Genomic DNA, 24,274 nt, shown 5'->3' on the forward strand with positions numbered 1-24,274 from the left:
TATTTCAAATGGAACTCAGCCAGTAACGACAACCGTAAAAACGCATATACAGTGCAAAATAAGCTGGTGGAAATAAATCTAACCTCACCCAAGTCACCTCTGTTACTCACTCATCAGTCATCAAGGCCATATCTGACGTTTCCTAAACTATATCAGCAACACATCAAAGATGCTGAGAAAAAGGTAAAACTGCGGGTCACCCAACGGTTGCCTTTGCAAAGGAGGATTGGAATCTCAAAAGATCTAGGGCAACAATCTTCATACAAGGTCTGCTCATAAGTTACTCTCCATTGACAAAACTTTTACTTTCATAGTACTTCTCACTAGCTTCCTTCTCATTCCGCTTCTGCACAAAGCGAAAGGACACAGCGAAAATTAATACAAACCACACCAGATTAGTGGACCAGAACAAATGAAAAACACACCAACCCCACATCAAAGAACATGTCGCTGAGCATTGTTTTTCCAGGGAAGATTGGTCCCAGAAGAAGGTCAATATTTAATGTGCATTTGGAAGGGGATTTACTCAAACACTAATGCGTCATCAGAACATTAGTAAAACAGTGGCCCCAGTATGCACATCATTGATATGCAGAGGACAAAAGAATCACATGTATGTAACTGAAAATATGAACTGTAGTACATGCTAAATACTGCATAAAGAATACCCATCGCCATCTAGTATAACATGTTAGTTACCTGGTAGGCTTCATGGTTAGCAACTATCCTCCTGATATCCAAAGGGCTCTCCAGCCTATGGTAAATGCCCATAGCCATTGGAACAGCATATGGATTTGAATCATCCTGATAAATGCACAAGCAACAATTATTAATTATCAGTGTTGTATATTTGCATATTCAAATAAAAAATATAACTTAATTACCTGCATAAAGTCCATGTTCTCAGATATTGTTCCATGAACAACTAATGAAATATTGAACGTGGTAATCTGCACAAGAAAACAGGAAGTCATAAATCAAATTGCAGCAGGCGGTCATTCACACATAACCTGATAGTCGTAACTAAAATTGCAGCAGGCGGTCATTTACATGGCCTGGGTATCAATTAATAAGGTTAGACAGTATGATATAGCAGCAAAGTCGAAGATTTTGTTCCTGCGGAAGGGCTCAATTGTTAACCTTCAAAAATATGTGACGGATATGTGCATTCTATTTGGTGATTCAAGGCAAACAGTGTGGAATGTGGACAAACTGAGGACGCAGATCACATCTGTTCTGGTGCACGATGCCCACATTTTCTCGGTGTACTAGTGCTATAAGGCATGCCTTTGGTTGCGACAGAAACTCAGCCATCGATAGCTTTGCAGAGACCTAGCAACTAATGGTGTTTCCATTGCAGCTTAGCATGGACAATGTGACCAAATATAAATCAAGATTTCCTTTGCAACCAAGGTCTATCTCAGTTTCTCAGAGAAGACCAAGCTGCTCAGTTGAAGAGAGAAGGAAAAAGATAATGGAACAGCTTGAAGTTATGAAGGCTATGGCGACCTGCTCTTTGTCAATCATTGTTGGCTCTTGTTTTGTAGTGAAGTAACACCCATACTTGCACATAATCAGTTCTGTACTCTGCACAGGTAATACAGTTTTGTGCGGTGCTATCTTGATGTTTCCTGACTTTTGCCATTTCAAAGTCTTTTTTAAACATTTTTCCAGGCTATGAGTATGGGCCCTGTTCCTTTATGATTAGGCTATAAGTTAGTATTTTTGATTATGTAAATTGTAAGAACTCAATTCATGCTTCTATCGAAAGTTCGAAACTGAGTCTAGTCCTTTCTGTCCAATGTAAATTACACATCCAAAATGGAACAAGGAGTGCTAATGGGCTTACACCTATTTGAAATCTGATTCAGATCTCAACCAACTTTGATCGTATGTCTAAGGCCCAGTTAAGCTAAGCTCAAACCTAGCTTACATCCACGCTACATTTTTTATGCAAACATGCATGGAAGTTTTTGTCAATTTAACCATGCTATGAGAGTTCCATCTGTATCAATCCATGGATAAGAGCATGTCAGCCATATTTTTATTTGCATCAATACAAGTTGGGCTTTTTAATGGCATAGCATAAATGCATTGTTATAGATCTTACAATGAATACATTTCCTATTGTCTTAAGAGTGCCATGTTCATGGAACAACTACAAACAGATGCATCATTCATTTTATACAAAAAATAGATAATCTAATGGTTAAGAACAGAAAAGACAACTCACCCTGTCTTTTGAAACATCCCATGGAGCACCAATGATCACCTCATCAACAGAACGGTATGCCAAAACACTCAAACTTCGCTCATGGAGATTCATAATTGGGCGATGCTGTCCTCACGTTGAACTGACAAATATAGTAAACACCAGTAGTAAAAAAGTATAAATGTAAGTTAAACGAATATATTGGAGATGCAATGCTTTGAAGAAATGCACTCTAACTGTAAACAAGGACTATTGAGAACTGAATAAACTTGAGCACTGTAAGTTGCAAATAATCAAAAGAGGAGAACAAAAAAGGAACCATCGCACTACCTTATGGTCTGATCGTTGTGAATGCCCACAAGCAAAAAATCTCCAAGCTCTCGAGCAAATCGCAATATCTACATTGAAGAAACTATAAATACAAGAATGTCTGAATCACTATGTTTTGGAGGGTTAATTTCAGTTTACTCTCTTACAAAACAGGGGAAAAAGAAACAAAACTACAGCCAACACAAGAAATACACAAGCAAATGTATCTCTAAGCTGATTTAGCTGAGACAGATGTTCTGGTTTTGTCCACAAACCTTTTCCCTTTTTGAGTGGTTGGGCATGTGGGAGGGGATTCTAATTTACCTCAACATGTCCAGCATGGAACAGATCAAATGCACCATCTATGTAAACTATCAGAGAATATGGGCCTGGACCCTGCATTGAGAAAGCTTAGAGCCAACAGAAAGAACAAGTGGCCATATTCCAAGATTAAGTTTAAAAGAATCGGTAGTTCTATCTAGTAAATTAAAGCAGCCAGTTACAAGTTTCCAAGAAATGAAACTATACTATAGTCAACAAAATAATATGGATTTTTCTGACAATTCAATGATATGTCAGATTTTACCCCTTTCTGTTCACGAATATAAGACATTTTGGACAAAACAAGGTCTCCAATAAGCAACTTTACCATCAGTTTTCATAATAATACACTCCCTCCGTTCAAAAATAAATACAAGGTGCATTTTATTTCGGAAAAGTCAAACTTCATAAATTTTAACCAAGACTTATTCAAATTATAAGTATGTTTAGTGTATATAAATTATACAAATAAATTCATGTTTCAAAATGCTTTCACACTATATTGGTCTTGTACCTATAAATTATATATTTTGTGGAAAACATTTGTCAAAGTCTAACTTTGAAGACCGAGCCAAAACAAAATACGCTTTGTATTCTTGAACGGAGGGAGTAGTATGTTAGTAAAAAGTAGAAAAAGATTATATTTTGTAAATCCTTTGCATAACAAATCTAATGGTTTTCTTGAACACAAAGGAGCATTCTTCCTGTCATGATGAAATACAAGATCGACATGAGAATAAAACCTTTTCACCACCATAAAAGTTTTAACACTAGACTTGCTGACAAAGAAAAAGTTTTTGTAGGTCCAGGATCAATTGCAATATTAGAGGACTGTTGTGAGATCCAATCAACACTTTAACAAATAACTTGCAACAGAGACCTAGAACCTAGATATTCCCTGTTTCAGACTTATATATCATTATTAGCAAAGCAAACTTTAACATTAAAAACAGAAAAGAAAATGCTAAAGCAGAATTAGTACCAACAATATCTGTTGTTGACACCCCCTCAGTTCTTTTAATCTGCTTATATCGGCCAGCCTTTTTGGCAAGGGCATATGCATCAGTACCATCCGGTAGCAAACAAGGATCGTCACCATGGATAATGTAATCTATGTTATACTCATTGAATAGCTTGTTCATGAAATCTTCAGTTATGGTATAAGGTGCATCTGGAATGATATCATCTACCCATTTCACAGCCCGGACCATTATCATTCTGCATCGCCAAAAAGGGAAACATCAGAAACTTAAACATATAGGAATCAGGGAGCAAGATATATGATACTCCCTGACGCATCCAAAGAACCAGAAGCACAACACCAACGAAATGCCTTAAAATTCCATACGTCCGGCTCACATGTAAGAAATAACACGACATGAAAAATGAGAGAAAATAAAACTGATTATTTAAGGAGTATAAATTTTCATCCATTTTGCATATGCGAAAAGTGTCACACCACAAACACTTGTGATCTTCCCCCAACTCACATTCATTGGAATATCTGGATGTATCAGTACTAACTGCCATGAGAGCACATAAAACCACCTGGATTGTTCACATTTTGTGCAGATTGCAGAAAAGATTGCTCCAAGAAAATTGTAAATCTAGCACATACGCAAGTGTTTTTGAAACAGTTTTGCTGAGCAATAACTCGTGGCAAAAAATATTTGATTTTGTCATTGTTTTTTTTTTTTTTTGGAAGAAAAAAGAAGACAGGCAAGAGAAAGAGAACTTCAGAGATGGCATTAATGGCCAAGATAAAATCAGTAACCATGAAAATTCGTGATACAGAAAGAAAATCTACATTGTGACGATTAACTGGGGAAAATAAAAGTTTCTTCTGGCACATGATATGTGGGAAGACAAAACTTTGCCCTTGCAATTACAATTCAGGCAATCAAAAGCAAGGTTATTACTTGCCCTTACCACACATGCAACTATGCAAGTTTTACGGCGTGTGGTTCGTTCATAATTACTTATTTGGATTCATATCAAACACGGACCAGTCGCTTCATGGTTAGTGCCTTGGCATGAGAGGAGCTTCTCAGCCAATATTTTCCTCGCGGTCACCGAATGGAATAGAGCTAACCTTGCCAGGTACTGCTCAGATTGAAATCAACACAGATCCAAAACACAAAAGCAGTCAATCCCTCCCATTCTTACGATAACAGATTACCATGCCACGCACATTGGACAAAGGTCGAAACTCTGATGCAACAGCTCGATGCAGCAGCAATTCAACAAATTAATTTGGCCCACGCAAGAAAAAGAAAAGCCCAAGAGCTAGCAGAGCAACGGCAAATAGCAGTTTCCCTAGCAATTGAAACAAATTCTCCGAGCAAACAGGCCTGCAAAATCATGCAGTCCCAGGTAGCTACAACAAATTCTCAACCTTTAGCGACGAACATTAGTGATAAGAGAATACCAGCGCATCTCTATCTTAAATCAGGCTTTAGACATGAAGTGACCCTACGACGGAGCTTTAAGTATTAAAAGATAACACATCTAGCGTGAGACACCCTTTAAACACGAAGTAACGGCACGATTCAGTTTTAACTATGAAATGACAACACCTCTATCGTGAGTCAATCTTTAGACAGGAAGTGACCATACGACATAGCATTAACTATAAAATAACAATACCTCTGTGCGAGTCATGCAATATACACGAAATGACTAAACAACTCAGCTTTTATAAGAATCCATGCCTCCATGCAGAGGCAACAATAACTCATACTGAACTTTTGCAGAATGAAATAACCACACCAAGCAATAGCTTTCGTAGAGAATCTATGCATAGCATCACTGCCAAAACTTTTTCAGCTTTCACAGGGAATCTTATACTCCAGCCCCCAGTCAAACCCATGCACTCAATCTATACAGCAGCCCCCAGCCACCATAAATAACCTCATCCTCATCCATGGATAGACCAGTCCTTTCTCAACTCTCTCAACTGCAATGTCTTCCTCAGCTCCACCAAGCCCACCCAAGAAACATTGGAATGAGTCGAACCATCGATGTGTTTCTGTGGCGACCCTGGTAAGCTTCGCGAGTCCCAGAACATCTCCTACACATATGATCTACGCTTCATCATATATGCCAACTACCAGTACGACAAGTCTCGATATAGACCGTACGAGTACCCACCGGTATAGCGATATCCATCACTCATGTGGCACTTTTCATATGATTTCATGCATTATCTTACTAATCTCTCATCTTCTTTCATTTGTTTATTCTCCTCCACCTCTATGTGACTTCATGGAATGGCTGGATATGGAGCAAAGTGATGACCAGAAGTAGTGGGTCCAAATGAGCATGTGGTGGAGGAAAACGTGCAAATACCGGGAGTACGAGCAACAGCAGGAGGAACTACAGCTTAAGCGTTAGAAGGAGGAGTGCATGAGGAAGATAGCAGAGGAGCGCTCCGCGGCTGAAGCACGCGAGGATGAGAGTGAAAGAAAGCGGGAGAGGGCCCATCACGCCAATGCTTCGGGCCCCAATGCTATGAGGAAGGGCAAATATCCCAGATGCACTCAGTAGAGACCATTGTTTATAACCCGATCTATTTTCATTCCCTATGGCATATTAGATTTAGCAGCAATACGCTATTAAGTTAGTCGTTATGCGTACCGTACATGTCAATATTTGTTATCGTCATCTTTTTATGATTAGTGTCCATTCATGCACCGACGAAAAACCTCATATCAAATATAAGATTTATCAGCTTATGTAATCTCTATACCGAGTTATATGATAATTATTCTTCACAACTATTAATGTTCGATAAATTAGAATTTATATCCTCCTAACGTTAGTTAACTATAAAATTATCTTGCATAATTCTTTCCAATAAGATTTAATATTAATATAAAATAATAAAAAATACATATAAATGGAGCATTATAAAGCCTTAATATTAATATGAGAACCAAAGTTTTGTGCATGTTAAATTATTTTTATTCAAATTGAATTAAAAAGAGAATATCACATAAAATAATAAAAATACATATAAATATAGCATTACAAATAAATTCATTTTTTCACCGACCTTGCCTGCCACCCTGACAAATCCCAATTTACCGGTGAGAAATCACAGGTAAAATCACGTATACGTAACCTCTACTTCCGCATCATCCTACAAATTTTGAAACCCTAATACTATCTATAGACGGAGAAATAAAAAAAGAGAAATTTATGTTTGGGGTGGTCGGTGGATGAAATACCGACCAGTGAAAGATCCTAAATTTCCATCGGTACACAGTCGAGAAAATCCAGGGAAAATTCATGGAGTGGACGAGTGGGTCGAAGCATCATCCTACAAAATTTGAAGCTCTAGCATGATCTCTATATATAGGTAGAAAAAAAAAGACAAGTTGGTGTTTGTGGTGGCCGGTAAACCAAATACCGACCAGGCTGGGTGCAGACGGCATGGATCGGATGTCGTCTGCTTGCTCCTGCGCGAGCCGAGCTGACTGACCACTGGATGATCTCGTATGTAGATGCAGGCTGGGTGCACGAGCTGGGCGGGTGTAGAAGCCGATCGGATGCGCGATGGCGTGGCCGAACTTGCGCTGCACAGTAGGGTAGGGGCACGGACGGCGCGTGCGACCCGGCGGAGCTGTGTGCACATAGAAACCGCGGCGGGTGCCGATGCCTGGCCAAACACAAGTGCATGCATGCATGCAGTGCCCCAAAAATAGCAGCGCCTCTTTCTCGGCAGCGGCAGCGATCAGTAAGCCATCGCCGGCGACGAACGATCGAGGAGGAGGAGGAGGAGGATGGCGGCGACGGTGGTGAGCGACCCTCTGGAGGAGCTTTGGAACCACACGATGTCGGCGGACAGGTCGCACCTGCTGTGCTTCTACCCGAGCAAGATCACCATGAGCGGCATCTGGTTGGGCGACAGCCCGCTCGACTTCTCCCTCCCGCTCCTTCTCTTCCAGATCCTCGTCGTCACCTCCACCACCCGCGCCGCCGCCCTCATCCTCTCCCCGCTCGGCCTCCCGAGCTACATAGCCGAGATCCTCGCCGGCTTCCTCCTCGGCCCCTCCGTGCTCGGCCGCCTCCCGCACTTCTCCAACATCGTCTTCCCCACGCGCAGCCTCTTCGTCCTCGACTCCATGTCCCTCCTCGGCCTCATCTACTACACTTTCACCATCGGCGTCGAGATCGAGCTCCACACCGTCCTCAGCGCCGGACCACGCAGCTTCTGGTTCGCCGCCGCGTCAGCGCTCCCGCCCTTCCTCGTCGGCGCCACCACGGGGTACATCGCGCTCAGCACCGACGACTCCCGGAAAACAAAGGGCCAGTTCCTCAACAGCCTCTCCTTCCCAATCTTCCTCGGCGCCACCTTCTGCTCCACCGCTTTCTCCGTGCTCGCGCGCAACATCGCCGAGCTCAAGCTCGCCGGCACCGACGTCGGCCAGCTCTCCATCTCCGCCTCGCTCATCAACGACACTTTCGCCTGGGCCGGGCTCACCGTCGCCACGGCGCTCGCGCACGTGCGCTACGGCCTGCTCCCGTCCGTCTGGACGCTCGTGTCGGGCCTCCTCATCTTCGCCGCGAGCTACCTTCTCGTCCGGCCCATGTTCGTGCGGCTGGCGCGTCGCGCGGCCGAAGGAGCGGTGGTCAGCGAGGTGCAGGAGTGCTCGGTGCTCATCGGCGTCATGGTCGCCGCGCTCGTGGCGGACGCTGGGGGCACGCACGCGATATTCGGCGCGTTCGTGTTCGGCCTCGCCGTGCCCAACGGGCCGATCGGCGTGGCACTGGTGGAGAAGGTGGAGGACTTCGTGGTCGGGACGCTACTGCCGCTCTTCTTCGCGATGAGCGGCCTCCGCACGGACACCGCCAAGGTCACCAACACGCACGCGGCGGTGCTGTTGATGGTGGCTGCACTGGCTGCAGCGATCCTGAAGGTGGTCGCCGCTGTCGGCGTGGCCAGGGCGTCCGGCATGCCTCTTCATGACGGCACATCCATAGGGCTGCTGCTCAACACCAAGGGCGTCATCGAGCTCGTCATCCTCAACATTGCAAGGAACAAAAGGGTAATTACATTAGTTTTGGTTGTCATGAACACAGATTATATTACTGATTATATATTATGGCATATCGATCATGCATGATTCCTGTACTGCATGTGTACGTGTCATTGCAGATCATGAGCGACCAGTCGTTCACGGTGCTGGTGTTCATGTCGGCGCTGATCACCGCGCTGGTGACCCCGCTCCTGGCCATGGTGGTCAAGCCGGCACGCCGCCTCGTCTTCTACAAGCGCCGGACCATCGCGTGGCCGCAGCCAGACGCGGAGCTCCGTATCCTCGCCTGCGTCCACGTGCCCCGCGACGTCCCCGCGCTCCTCACGCTCCTCGACGTCGCCTCGCCCTCCAACCGCTCGCCTGTCGCCGTCCACGCTCTGCACCTCATCGAGTTTGCCGGCCGTTCCTCCGCCCTCCTCCTCATCAACGCCTCCGCGCCAACGTCTTCGTTTTCTTCCCCTGAGAGCTCGGCGCATGGCCGCAGCCAGGTGGAGATGCAGTTCAAGCACATCGCCCACGCCTTCATGGCGTACGAGGAGAATGTGGTGGGCGCCTCGGCGCGCACGTTCGCTGCCGTCTCGCCGTACGCGTCCATGCATGACGACGTCGCCGCTGCCGCCGAGGACCAGCACTCGGCGCTGATCCTGCTACCCTTCCACAAGAACCGGTCGGTGGACGGCGGCATGGAGGTGTTCCACCCAGCGATCCAGTCGCTGAACACCAACGTGCAGCGCTTCTCGCCGTGCACGGTGGGCATCCTCGTGGACCGCGGCCTGGGCAGCGTGCCCGGGGTCGGGTGCCGCGTGGCGGCGCTCTTCTTCGGCGGGCGCGACGACCGCGAGGTGGTGGCCCTGGCGACCCGCATGGCACATAACCCAGGCATCGACCTGACGGTGCTCCGGTTCGTCCAGAAGGGCGGGAGCTTCACGGCGAGCGAGTTCGACACGCTGAAGGAGCGCAAGGCCGACGACGGGTGCCTGCGGGAGTTTTTGGACCGGGCCAACAGCGTGGGCAGCGGCAGCGGCGCGACGGTGGAGTACCGGGAGCGGGGCGTGTTCAACGCGAGCGAGATGGTGGCGCAAATACGGGAGGTGGAGGCGTCGGGGAAGGACCTGCTGGTGGTGGGGAAGGTGCCGGGGTTGTCGGCGCTGACGGCGGGGATGGCGGAGTGGAGCGAGTGCCCTGAGCTGGGGCCGATCGGGGACCTGCTGGCGTCGAGGGACTTCCAGACGACGGCGTCGGTACTGGTGGTGCAGTCGTACGAGAGGCCAGTGGTGGGAGGGGTGTCAGCGGAGCTGGGCCTGGGCGGCGACAGCCTGCCCGCGGCTGCAAGGCCGCCACGGCGAGGTCGGTAGCTAGGAATTGCGCATGCTCATGGCTCCTGCAGGCAACTGCCATGTAGCTAGCATGCATAGCCATAGCGAGCATCGGAGAACCGACGAAATGGTATGCCTAGGAGCTTGAATTTTCACTCGTTTAAGATCCCACCTTGTCAGTTAATTTGGACATGACATGACAATAGATGATATTCTTGTGAGTTGTGAAGGGATGATAGATTGTTTCTTGTTCCCCAGATTAATTATTGTCCTGCAGCAGCAAATTATTATGATCTCCATGAAGAACCTTTAGTTTTGGGATGGTGCATGGTATATTTGTATGTGGTCATCAACAATGTTTCGAAAATAGTATTGTTGCTTGTTATCTCCCAACTACTTGTTATGATCGTTTGGCCAGCACTCTGAATTTGCTGAAATAACAGGTGAAATTATCAGAGGTGTCACCCTAGACCTCGTCGGCGGCAGGTGATCGGGCACGGTGGCGCGCGAAATAGACGTTGATCGACTGACAGATAGCTTTTCGATCCGGTTTTTCTTTTTTCTATTTTTTTAGATCATGGAAAGGGATTCCATTAACTTGAGGCCAAATCAGCTTTTCCGGTTTTAATTTCTTTTAGTTGATCAGACTGAGGTCAATAATCAACTGAGTAGGGAATGCCTGAATTCAGCCTGACCGAATTAGATACTTCTTGATTTCCCAGGCAAAATCAGCAGTTTCCCAGGAAAGGGCTGAGGCTGCACACGCGTAAATTGAGGAGGGTTGATGTCCAGCCTTTGCTGGACAAGCTCAGGAGCCGGCTCCTCGGATGGAAAAGAAAATTATTCTCAAGAGCAAGTAGAGAAACTCTAGTTAAATGTAAACTCTCCTCTCAATTGGCATATCATCTAACGGTATTTCCTCTGCAAAAATGGTTAAGAAGATTGATAGGATTCAGAGATTGTTCCTTAGGCGATGACATTGCCTGTTAAACTGGGCCACTATATGCTGACCAAAACACCTAGGAGGGCTCAGAGTGTCAGATTTGCAAAGATTTATCAGAGCACTGCGCCTCCGCTGGATGTGGTTCCAATGGATGAATGAAGATAGACCTTGGATATGAATGAAAGTGCCTTGTGACCATGTAGCCAAGGATTTGTTTCATGACTCAACGAGAGTCACAGTGGGCAAGGGTGATAAAGCTTCATTCTAGTATTCAAGTTGGCTTCACGGTTAGGCTCCTAGAAACCTGGCTCTGGCTCTATATGCAATAACCAAAAGGGAAAATGATACTGTAGAGAAGGCCATAACAAATCAACGTTGTATTGCAAACTTAGGTCACCTCACAACCCAAGATGAGCTTACACAATTTGTAAATCCGTGGGAAGACCTACAGTGAGAATACACCACATAAAGTGCCTACAACATCCAATTTGAAGGAAGAATATGGAGACCAGGAATGCTGCCAATATGAAAGGCAAAGACGGAGCCCAAATGCAAATTTTTTGCATGATTGCTTTTGCAAAAAAAAATCTAACAACCAACAATCTTGCGAAGAGTGGATGGCCCCATGATCCAACATGCAAGGTATGCCAAGCTGAGAATGAGACCCCCACTTCATCTGTGCAAAAATTGCTCCTTTAACAAGGAAGTGTGGAAAGAACTCACCACATGGCTAAACCTCCAAAATTTGCCGGATCTAGGAGAGCACATGACAATTAAGAGATGGTGGCATCAGGCACGAAAAAGGATTGAACGACAACAACGAAAAGCTTTTAACGGCATACTCATCTATTTTTGATGGAATATTTAGAAAGAAAGGAACTATAGAACCTTCAAAAACTTTCAATGTTCATCTACATAGTTAGCATACTGGATTAAGAAGGAGATTGATCATCGCCATTTAGCTTTCGTTTAGTTTTCGTTTTTGATTTATGAGGCTAGGAGTAGCCATTGTGTTTTCTGCTCTGGTAAGGTCTCCAGTGGAGGCAGGCAGCTAGGTCGTGTTGATGTCTCTTTGTTTTTCGTGGTGTCGGCACAAACTGAGACTTTTTGTTTTCTCTTTTTTTCTTCTTCTAATATAAGATCAGCAATTCTCTTACTATCCGTTTTGGAAAAAAAAAAACAGAAACAAACAGAAAGAGAAGTATGTACTGGGCCCTATTTCCTTCACTGTCACGGGCTTGGATACTTAGAGGGTTTGTCAAGATTACCAATGAGTAGAGGGTTGCAGCATACATAGCGTGTACCCAGCAAGTGTAATTGCCTCGTGTGCGTAGATATTCCGATGACCACAAACAAATTAAGCACACACTGTGGCATTGTTATACCAGTTGATCTGTGTTTAGCTGACTGACGTTCATGCATGTATGTCAAGATTAACCAGTAGCATGCATGCACATGGACGTGCATGTCAATGCATATTGTCTTCGCAAATTCGTGACGAAAGATATCCTGCAGGTTTGCTAGAAGAAAGAGAGCGATTGCATGCGTGTCTGGTTTGTCAGTTAGTACCATATCTGATATTATTCTGAATATGTACTGTAACACTTATTAGTAAAACTACCGTTAAGTTGGTTCTGTTAGAAGCAATATAATTAATCTGTAGCATATTAGCCGCGGATACTTGAATAATGAAAGAAACAAATGAACCTAGGTAGTACTTATGAATATCTGTCACTCGCATACAAGTACGCATGCTTTTAGGCCATCTTCAATAGCTACTTTAAATTTTTATCCTCAAAAATACTATTACAACATCCCCTATCACTATTACAGCATCTCTTATTTTTTTTATCTCCAGCAGCTACCTATTTTCTACCTTTTACTCCTCTTTTTCTCTCTTCGGACCGCTGTCAGCCTCTGTGAACAGTACTGCTATAGTAACAGACATTGTTTTCTTCTTCCGGACCACTGTCAGTCCCTATGAACAGTGTTACTATAGTACTGTAGCAACACTATAGCAACAGGTACCGATTCTGCTAGAGTTGCTACAGTGCGTGAACAGTGCCCTCGCAAAACATTGTACCAGCCGGATTAAAAAATCCTATCTCTGCTGGAGATGGCCTTATCTCACATGCGTTGAAGTAACCTTAAAGCAAAAAACAAATTTGAATGAATTAATGATGGAAAATCATATCTAACCGAAACCTATCTGTTGGCTAACCGACAGTATAGATAAGCTAGTGAGAAGGCATATGTAGGACTGTCCAATCTAATTACTGCATGACATGTAGCTCTAAACAAGAGCAAACAAACATGCTAGTAGTGCATATATCTATAGAAATACTAGTTAACTGGAGATCGATATTGTTGCCCAGGAAGTATACAAGGAGAAAGGAGCAGAGGAGATAGAGCTCATATCAAGGTGGTGTGGACTGTGGAGAAGCAACAGACAAGGGGAACACGATGGATGCAAACCACTGCATGCACTGCACTGATCGATGCCTTGCACAGCAACAACCCGTGATCTGTACATGCATGCATGTAAGCATGCCTCGGAAGTCGTATGCGTGGACTCGTTCACGACGAGAAGTAACCATGCCTTTGCCTGTATTGTTTTTGCCTGTACTCCTAGCACTCAGCGTAAAGATATAAAAACCCTATATAGTGTCCCCTCCAAAACATAACTCTGGGACAAGAGTCAGGAAAAGGGAACAATAATATGTTATGTTTGGTCAACTATATCTGGCCAGCCAGGCCCGTGGAATGTGAGATCTAGCTATTTGGTTGGCTGCATGGGTAGCTAGGCCTGGCTAGCCGGTTGCAAAAGTTGTTGTTGAGTCTGACTCCGTGGAAACGAGAAAATCGAGCCTTTCTCCCTAATCTGGCTCTACTATCACAGAAAAGATTATTCGTGCTCCTTTTTCATTGTCAATTTAAAAATAACCGACAGTGATAACACATAACTGCTGATTCGTAAACTTCAGCCGTATATAAAAAGTCAAGCTAGGAAGAACTAGCAGTGATAGTGATTAACTTTGCTGGTTAGTAATATGAACCGGCATCACAAGGTCATCCATGCTCTATTTTCATTGTCAGTTCAAAAGTAATTGGCAGTGATAACATATAACCGCTGGTTCGTAAGCTTCAACCGTATATAAAAAGACGAGTCAACAAGAACCGGTAGTGATAATGATTAGCTCTACAGATTAGTAACACGAACGGGCAGTTATATTCAAATTATCACTGCTAGTTCTTAGCTATAACCAGCAGTGATATTAGCTCATTAAAAATATACCTTTTATAACCGACAGTGATAATGGTTATCATTGTCGGTTGTGTTTACGAACCGACAGTGATACGCAAAGTTTCATTCGTCTTCGCGCGTGAATGCCAGCTTCACACGCCCAGCTGCTCGATCATCCCCAGCGACTTTAAATGTTTGCTCTCTCTCTCTCTCTCCCTCCCCCCTACCACCGACCGCCTCCACCTCTGTGCGATCCATGGATCCGTTGCCACCTCCACCGCCTTCTCCGAGGACTCCTCTCACACTCGTGTCCTGATCGTCCGGGGAGGAGGAGGCCCTGAGGCGCCCCCGACCTCTGATTCTAGCATTTCGCTGGGATCCCCCTTTTCGGACGACGAGGTGTGGGATGACTTCATCGACGAGCCACCGAGGGCCAAGAAGGACCGAACAAGCTCGGAAGAGGAGGAGGAGGACGATGACGAGGAAGACGACGCTATGCAGAGCATGACAGCGGCGACGACAATGACGAGGACAACGACAACGAGGAGGAGGCCACAGACTTTCGTTCATGGGTTGAGTTTCATCTCGATCATGACTAGTTAGCTAGCTTAGGGTATGTCAATGAGAGCATTAGGGTTTTCATGCGTGTTAGGGTTATTTGCGTTGTCGTCTGCATGACGGTAGCTTTTGTTGTAATTAGTATAAACTCTATTAATATGATCATTAGTAATGCTAATCTCATTTAAATTAATGCTTGAATGTTCTTTTTTTTATCCTGGATTGAGTATCACTGCCGATTCGTAATTGGAACCGACAGTTATAAGTATACAAATCGGGCGGAATAAGATCAAGAACCGGTAGTGATATGTACAATCATTATCAGTTCTAGAACTGACATGGATTATCACTGCCGCTTATTCATTGTCGGTTCAAAAACCGGCAGTGATGACTTTTTCTATAGTAGTGCTCACTCGATTCAGCGCATGTGTGTGGGGACTTGACTAGGTGTGTGCGAGACAGGGATACGTCGGAAGTTTTATGGTTACCGCCCGTCTTCATACCATCCCCTCGCCCAAGTTATTTATTGCTCTCACAGTTGTCGCGCTCTCACTCATCTCACTCCATTCTACTCTCCCCTCGCCCAGGTCGACATAGTAGGTGAGGCGGTTCTCTTGCGAAGCTCCTCTCCTCTCCTTTGTGCTCATCGATTCAACCCCTCCTCTAACCTCTGGTGTCTTTCCTTTTTTTTTCTTGCAGCTGTGACATCTCCTTAGGGATTTTTGTGCACATAGCAACATGCAAGTGTTTTCTTCTAATTTTGGTCTTCCACATCCCTTTCCCTCTCTATTCTCTTGCTTTTGGATGCAGATCTCATGTGATTGTTTGGTACATGTGCTCATTTTTCCTTATCAAATTTGCACTGCAGGGTTCAATCCGTGTTCTTGTCATGCTCAAAGGTAAAAGGCAAGTTCTTCCTCCTAGTATTTTGATTTGTGCATCTTTATTTACCTTTTAATGAGATGTATGTTATATTGCCGTTATGTTGTGCAGATATACCTCCCTCCCTTGTTTCCCCTGCTATTGAGTGGACGGATTGGTCTTCTCCTACCTGAAATTTTTGTGCTACTACTGGTAATAAGGAGTATGATTCCCCTAACCCCTTCTTCTTCATCTTCCCCCATCCCATCCCTTTGATGATTTTTGTTTCCCATGTGTGTGTGGCTCGATTTGAAAGTACACCTATTTTGGATGATGTTGCTGTGATGTGCACAACATGTTATATGATGATGCCGTTCTTGTGATCTACTGGTATGTCATGATATAGTACATGATACCAATGATGTATTAATGTTAATCTAAGCATAAGTCCATGCCAATGATGTATTAATGCTAATCTGAGCATGTGTCCATGCCAAGATGTTCTAATGTTAATTTGGTAATTTGAGCATTTGTCCATGCCAATGATGTTTTACTGTTAATTTGTTAATATGAGCATTTGTCCATTCCAATGATGTTTCAATGTTAATTTGTTAATCTGAGCATTTGTCCATGACAATGATGTTGCAAAAACACTAAGCATATGTTATTTGTTGTTCAATTTGTATAGATGAGTTCAGAAAATGGCAGGCACATGTTTATTGTTCGAGTAGCAACTCTTGTCATTGTTCTACATGCATACTTTGCGAGTAGGCTTAGAATGGCTCATCGTTCATAACCTCATATCACTTATGGTCCAATAAGTGAGAGAGATAGCGAACGTGAAGCCAACTTGAACAAAAATTACAACTACAATGATGTGGAATGTGTAGACATGCTTTGTATGAGGAGAGCCCCCCTGTTTTCATCCATGCGACTTGCTAAGGGAGAGAAATTTGTTAAGAGATAGCATACACAGCAGTGTAGAAGAACAAGTCTCAATGTTTCTCCATGTGGTAGGCCATAATCAAAGGTTTAGATCTATTCACCAATCCTTTAGGAGATCCATACAGACAGTGAGTAGATACTTCAAGGAGGTTTGTATGCTATTGGCGACCTTAGGAATGAGATGATAAGGCCCCCAACTAATGAGATACCACTTAAGATCAGAAACAGCTCAAGATGGTGTCCATATTTTAAGATAATAAAATTATCATATATTATAGGTTTATGTTTCATGCATGGGTGCGATAAGGTAATAATAATTGTTGGGACTCATGCAAGATTGTGTGGGTGCAATTGATGGAACTTATGTGCATGCTAGAGTACCAGCAAAGTTTACTACATCTTTTAGGGGTAGGAAGCACTATCCTACTGTAAATGTGCTAGCTGCAATTGACTTTGATCTGAGGTTCACATATGTATTAGCTAGATGGGAGGGTTCAGCACATGACGTCCTCATTCTTGCTGATGCATTAGAGAGGGAAGATGGGTTAAAGGTTCAGCTAGGTAATTAAAAGCATTTGGTTGGCAAAAAAATTGTCACTGCATAAAACAATAGAACTAATTCATGTGTCAATTTTTTTTTAGGGAAGTTCTACGATGCTGGATATGCATGTCATCCGGGATTCCTTCATCCTTATCGAACTACAAGATACCATCTAAAAGAATATGGTGGAAGGAATTACCGAACTAATACGACAGAGCAATTCAATTTGAGACATTCAAGTTTACGTGTGACTGTTGAGAGTGCTTTTGGGGCTTTGAAGAACCAATTCCACATTCTTGACAACAAACAATTTCATCCATTCAAGACACAAGTCAAATTAATTCTTAAACATATTGCATTCTGCATAACTGGATACTTAGGCATGACCAAGATGAGGTGGTTCCTCCTGAGTTGTCTTGGGTGCCTAACCACACTTCACCTCATGGCCATGGTGTTCCTTTAAATGATGACTCAGCATGAGCTAACAAAAGGGATGAATGAGTTGAACAGACATGGGACAATAGGAAACACTTTCATGTCTAGAATGTGTTTTCTTTCCAATGATGATTTCTTGTCCAATAAATTGAGGCATTTATGCAATGATGGTGTTCTTGTAATTGAACTAAGGCATTGGACTGATGTATTTTTACCTTTCATATCTTGCTATTTGATGATATTCTTGTAATTGAACTGAGGCACTGGACATATGCAATGATGATATGCATGCCTATATATTCGCTGATGTTGTGTTGTCTTTCATGTCTTGCTATTGCATAGTATTTTTGTAATTAAATTGAGGCACTACAACAGAAATGGTCATCAGTATCAGGCTCAAAAACGCTATCAGTAGTGATTTTTGAACTAGCACTGATAATAAGTATCAGTGCCGGTCCATAACAAAGACCTGTCACTGATACTCAGAATAGCAGTGCGCTCATGATAAAAAAACCGGTACTGATAGTCTGAGTATCGGTACCAGTTCCTTATCACGAGTTGACAGTGTTGTCATTTTCCAAAAAAGAAAAGAAAAATCTACCAAAAACAGCACGCTCGAGTTGTGGCCACCTTCATTCCAATCATCTCACAACATTTAATATTAATTCCAATCATCTCACAACATTGATCAAACATTTGCAACAACTCAATCTCGATTTATTCAATACAGAGAGAGTTCATTTTGACGTACACATGATGTCTACTACTTCCACACATAAAACAGAAGTAGAGAGAGATGGAGAGATATTGATGCTCAAAATGAACATAACAGAGTTGCTTTCTTAGCACTAAGAGGAATGGGGAATTAAAGGAGCACCAATATCTCGAGACCAACCTATGATCTAAAAGAATGAAGAGCAATGCAGAGCTTGTTTACTTCCTTATCCCTGATGGCGTGATCCCACCCACTGTTGCTCCGGTCAAGATGGTCCCGAGGGGAGTGCTTGCCATCGCCACCACTACGCTTAGCCAACTTTTGGCGATCGTGGTGGGTGGTCGAGCCATGCTTTTGCAAATTGTATGAATTCGTGATGTCCTCAGCATACCAAGAATCGAAGCATTTCAATGGAGGAAACTTCAATTTTGGCTACCGAAGTTACCTTGGCCACGAGGCTTTGCAAGTCCTTGGTTGGGATGATGGGCGCCGACATGGCCTTGCTCGTCTTCCTGCCCGTGCCGCATGGCTTCTTGTTGCTGACGACCTGCGGTTCGACACTCTGCACAACGCGCTCGTGTAATTCTAAGGAATTTTGCGATGGAAAACTGCTAATGTGCATACAGAATTATTTTTGTTTTTTGCATGTACCATGTAGGTTCACTTCTGCAGGGCGTGCACCAGCGCCACGCGGTCAGTCGAGGCGACCAATGACGTGTTCGGGAATAACAACCCAAATGGCCGCCCCGCGCCACTGCCTGGTGCTGCTCTCTCTGTCAGGGTGAGGCATCATGTGGTTGTATCGAAGCTCACGGACATTGCTGGTATCGCAACGGCGCCGTAGCTCTGGTCCATGGCGTCGATCCACGCATCACACTCCTCATCCTCCGCAGCAGGTGCGGCCCAGCCGTCGAACGTGAGCACGGATGCCTTTGCTCTCTCCCAGACATTCCCGATGTCCGGCAGGTAGGCCGCACTGACCGTGGCCGGCTCGGTAGTGATCCAAGGGATGAAGAGTTGAGTTGAGGCAGTGGTGGATAAGGAATGGTAGGCTATGGAGAGAAAGAGGAGAGACTGAGAGGATAAGGAACGGTGACGAACATGAGAGGGTACGTGAGACAAAAAAGCAAAATCAATAATAATTTTGAGTCAGACAGCACTATCAGTGCCGGTCATAACATGAACTGGAATTGATAAAAAGTATCAGTGCTGGGTCATGCTTATCATCTGGCACTGAAGTATCATTGTTGATTTTTTTCAAGAGCCGGTATTGATATTGAGTATCAGTGTCGGTTCAATTCGGTTGAATCGTCGATTGAGCGTGGGAAGTTATGAACATGCACTGATACTCCATTAGTGCCGATTCTATCATAGCCGACACTATTAACCCGGCTCGGATGACTATTTCTATTGTAGTGAGGTATTGGACATATGTAATGATGATATCCATGTCTATATATTCCTTGATGTTGTGTTGCCTTTCATGTCTTGCTGCTGCATAGTTTCTTGTAATTGAAATGAGGTATTGGACATATGCAATTATGACATGCATGTCTATATATTCCCTGATATTATGTTGCCTATCATGTCTTGCTATTACATAGTTTCCTTCTACTTGAAATGAGGCATTAGACATATGCAATGATGATATAATGTCTATTTGCTATTGCATAGTATTCTTCTACTTGAACTGATGCATTGGTCATATACAATGATGCTCCTATTATTCTAAGTTGGGGCTTGGCACTGTAAGTAGGGGATGGGAGAGGAGAATGTTTAGGTTGTGGCTAACAGTGTTGAGGAAGTTGAGGTTGTTGTTGATCAGTGTGGGAGGTGTTTAATGCGGTGGACTATTCTCATGTCATCCTTTGTTCTTCGTCGCATGTGACAATTGATCTCTACTAGTGTTAAGACTAATAAAGGATTTAAGAAGGTGCATTTGAACAAAGTTGCCAGGGACCTTCAGGACTTTACTGGCAATAAGGTCAGTAGAACACAAGTGTACAATCACCTGCGTAAGTGGAGGTAGAGGTGGATGAATGCGTCTAAGCTTAGAGAATCGAGTGGAGCTTTATGGGACGAGGATAATTTCATGATAGTGCTTGATGATGAGCACTACAAGGGACATGTACAAGTGTGTGTTGTGAATATTCTGTTCTTACTTAATTTTTCTCCATGCTTCCCTTGTTGACTTGTCCCATGCATGCATGTTAGGCACATCTTAAGGATGCTGAGTACTTAAACAAGCACATTGAGAACAACCAGTAGATGATGGTGATATTTGGGAGTGGATTGGCAACTAGTAACTTTGCTATGGGTTCCAATTAGGCTTTGAAAAGTGCATCTGACTTTGCTGAGACATTTGACCATGAGACCAAAATTCCCAAGGTGATAGATGATATTGCCAAAACCATTAGGGATACAACCAAGACATGCCATGCACAAGTTCATTATTTCAAAGGAGCTTGTTTCAAAGGATTCAAGACAAAACATGAAGCTTTAGCAGCATACAACTATAAGACATCCAAGAAGAGCTGAAGTTGCCCAACATTGAGAAAAATGAGAAGAAGTGTGCTTTTACTTGTACACATGCTATCGTTTTAGTCTAGATTGTAATAATTATTATTTTGCTATGTAAATGATGTAATTGTCTATTTCAAGACTTGGTAGACTTGAAATGGTGATGACTCTATTTCAGTACTTGGTAGACTTGAAATGGTGATGGTATTCTCACCAAAATAGCCAGAAGGTTACCATACCACATGTGTATGCGGGTAACCAAACAAACACTCTTGCATATGTGTTTTAAACTTTCTGCTCCATAAGGGTAATCAAACACGTTCAGTGCTTGATCAGGCTACATGTATAAGGCAACCAAACACTATGGATTGGATGCATCCAGCTGGCTCAGGTGAGCCTGACTCGCTGATACAAGCCATGTTAGGGTCATGCAAGTAACCAAACACAACCTAATATGGTCACGACGTGTGCAATCATCTATGGATGACAGGCATCATATGAAGGGCTAGCTCGCAAGTTGTAAGGTTTGAAGTGACGCTGATCTGATCAGTGAAAGCTAGACGTGCTGCTCATGCTTGTACCTGTATGTCACATCTTACACGGTAATTTAAGCAGTAGCAAGCTCGATCGACTCACCCTTTGTGAGCTAGCTTGTGACTGCATGTGTGCAGACTCCTATATCTCGATCATTTCATTTTACAGTGAATCTTAATCATTCTCCCTATATACTCGTTGATCTTATTATAGAAGCTTCATGTCTCGTATGTTCCAAAGACATGTATGTGCAGTGATGGGTTCAACGGGGCAGTAGGGGGCTCGAGCCCCCCCCCCTATCGGCCACCGCACTGTGGAGTCCCCTTGAGCCCCCCTGCTTCATTTTTAAGGCCATGGAAGAGAGAAAATGGGGTTGGAGAATGGAGATCCCACTGGAGGTTGAAGACAACCAAAGAATGGATTGACTAGGGAGCTGGGCTGCAACTTCAAAACTGGGCCATTTCTACCGAGCCCAACAAGGGACAACCCAATAGGCAATAGCCCATTTCATCTACAACCCATCCAGCCTTCCAACATCAGAATCCCTAACTGGCTGGTCCTGCCGTCGTGTGACGGCGAAATGTGAGTGCGGCGGGGCATGGGCGTGGGCACGAGCATGGTGCGGCAGCGAGACACTAGTGCGCGGCGCGATGGGGCGTGGGCGCATCATGATGACGCGATAAAATAGCATGGCATAGCCAGACGAGGCCACAAGGGAGTGCTCGGCTACTCGCTGCACAGGTTCGAAGCCCATAGGCCAGAGTAGCAGCGGGGTCGTGTGGAGCGTGGGCAACGGCCAGAGCAGCAGTGTGGGTGAGGGCCAGAGCAGCGGCGTGACCGACGGCCAGAGCAGTAAGCAAAGGTATGGTACATAATGCTTAATGTAGTATTGCAGTGCCAGTGCGCAAGTCCCAAATCCCAATTTGCCTATTACTCCTAACTCTATAACCACAACGCGTATTTTAGCATGTGATTTATAGTATATTTGTGATAAATATGTAGATTTGCAACATGTCTAAAAGAACATTGCTCACATATTATTCAAGTTAAAGCAATGCCAACACTAGTAATACTGATGAGGGCACAAATCCACCAAAGAAGTCTAAAATGGACTTTTGTTTCTTGGATATAGTTGGTGATCCAGGGAATCGCAAACCAATTGATCACCGTGCATTTAAAATTAGAGATAAAGTAAAGAGGACATATGCTTCGAGTGGTCCAACTCAACCGATTAAGCATACATTTCCTTGTAGATGGCAAAGTGGTGAATGGAGATCCTTTCAAAAAAAATCTGGTTTGAGAAGGATGATTGGCTGGAGTATAGTGTCTCAAAGGATGCAGCCTTTTGCTTGTATTGTTATCTTTTCTTTGAGCCAGGAAAGCCTGAAAAATTTGGAGTGATGTCTTTGCGAAGTCTGATTATGTCAACTAGAAGAAGGCTTTGTGTACTTTTGAGAGACACGGTAATTGCAAAACTCAAAATAATGCAAGGCTGAAGTGTGACAACTTTATGAACCAAAGAACAAGTGTGACTCAAAAAATTATTAATACCAGTAAGGAAGATGAAATTCGTTACAAGACTCGCTTGACTTCTTCTTTAGATGTTGCAAGATATCTCATTGCGCAAGGTGATGCTTTCTATGGAATGATGAGTCTGATACTTCTCTCAATAAGGGTAAATTTATAGAGATGATTGACTGGTATGAAAACAAGAAGAAGAAGGTTAAGGATGCATATGAGAAAGGTTCTACATGGTGTTAAATGATATCTCATCATATTTAGAAAGACCTTACAAAAGCTTGTGCACGACGAGTCACTACAGTGATTATGGATGTGATTGGAGATAGGAACTTCTCTATGCTTATTGATAAGTCTCGAAATCTATCAATAAAGGAGCAAATGGTTGTGATTTTAAGGTTAATAGTCCATACTTTACTTTGCATTTTTATTGCTTTTGTATAATTTCAGATTTTATGTACTACTAAGTATACTAACATAGAATAAATTGGGTTGTGTAGGTTTGTGAATGTTCAAAGAAAGGTTATGGAGAGATTTCTTGGACTTCAACATGTCAACAGATGTTCAAAGAAGCTTTGATCAGTATGCTTTCAAGTCATAAGTTAACCATCTCTAGGCTTCGAGGGTATGTTTATGACGAAGCTTCAAATATAAGAGGTGAATTAATGGTGTGCAGAAATTGATTTGGGATGAAAATCCTTATGCTTTTTATGTGCATTGTTTCTCCCATCAGTTGCAATTAGTGGTTTTTACCGTTGCAGCTTCTAGTCCAGTCATTGTAGATTTCTTTAACTATGTTCCTTTAATAGTAAACAATGTGGGTGCATCATGTCTGAGAAAGGATATCTTACTTGCAAAAGCATCATGATGTGTTGTTAGAAAAGATGGAGAATGGTGAGATTAGCACTGGAAGAGGACTGAACCAGAAAAGCAGCTTAGCTAGACCTAGAGACACTAGATGGGGTTCACAGATTAAAATATTGCTTCATATTTTTCAAATGTGGGAAGCTATCTTGGAGGTGCTTGAGATTGTAAAGCAAGATTCCGTTAAACCGATGTGTAATGGTGGAGCATTTGGTTTAATGGGCAAAATGCAAATCTTTGATTTTGTATTCAACATGCTTTTGATAATAGACTTGTTAAGCATTACATATAACTTGTCACGTGCTTTGCAAAGGAAGGATCAAGACATCATTCAAGAGTGAAGTCCTTCTGTGACAAAAATGATATTACAATGCCAAAAATGGACAAGGACGTAAAT

General features: G+C 43.5%; 1 protein-coding gene and 1 pseudogene across 1 annotated transcript; one reads left to right on the top strand and one right to left on the bottom strand.

Annotated features, from left to right (window-relative positions):
* Nucleotides 1-280: 280 nt before the first annotated feature.
* On the bottom strand, nt 281-7,530 carry LOC133887237 (ethanolamine-phosphate cytidylyltransferase-like; annotated as a pseudogene).
* Nucleotides 7,531-7,622: 92 nt separating this feature from the next.
* Nucleotides 7,623-10,238, top strand: LOC133887238 (cation/H(+) antiporter 15-like). Its single transcript, XM_062327186.1, has 2 exons — nt 7,623-8,892; nt 9,003-10,238. The coding sequence occupies exons 1-2, from the start codon at nt 7,627-7,629 to the stop codon at nt 10,236-10,238; spliced, it is 2,502 nt and encodes an 833-aa protein (XP_062183170.1). The 5' UTR covers nt 7,623-7,626.
* Nucleotides 10,239-24,274: the final 14,036 nt, after the last annotated feature.

This window comes from Phragmites australis, chromosome 12 (assembly GCF_958298935.1).
Source record: "Phragmites australis chromosome 12, lpPhrAust1.1, whole genome shotgun sequence".
In the NCBI taxonomy this organism is placed as follows: Eukaryota; Viridiplantae; Streptophyta; class Magnoliopsida; order Poales; family Poaceae; genus Phragmites; species Phragmites australis.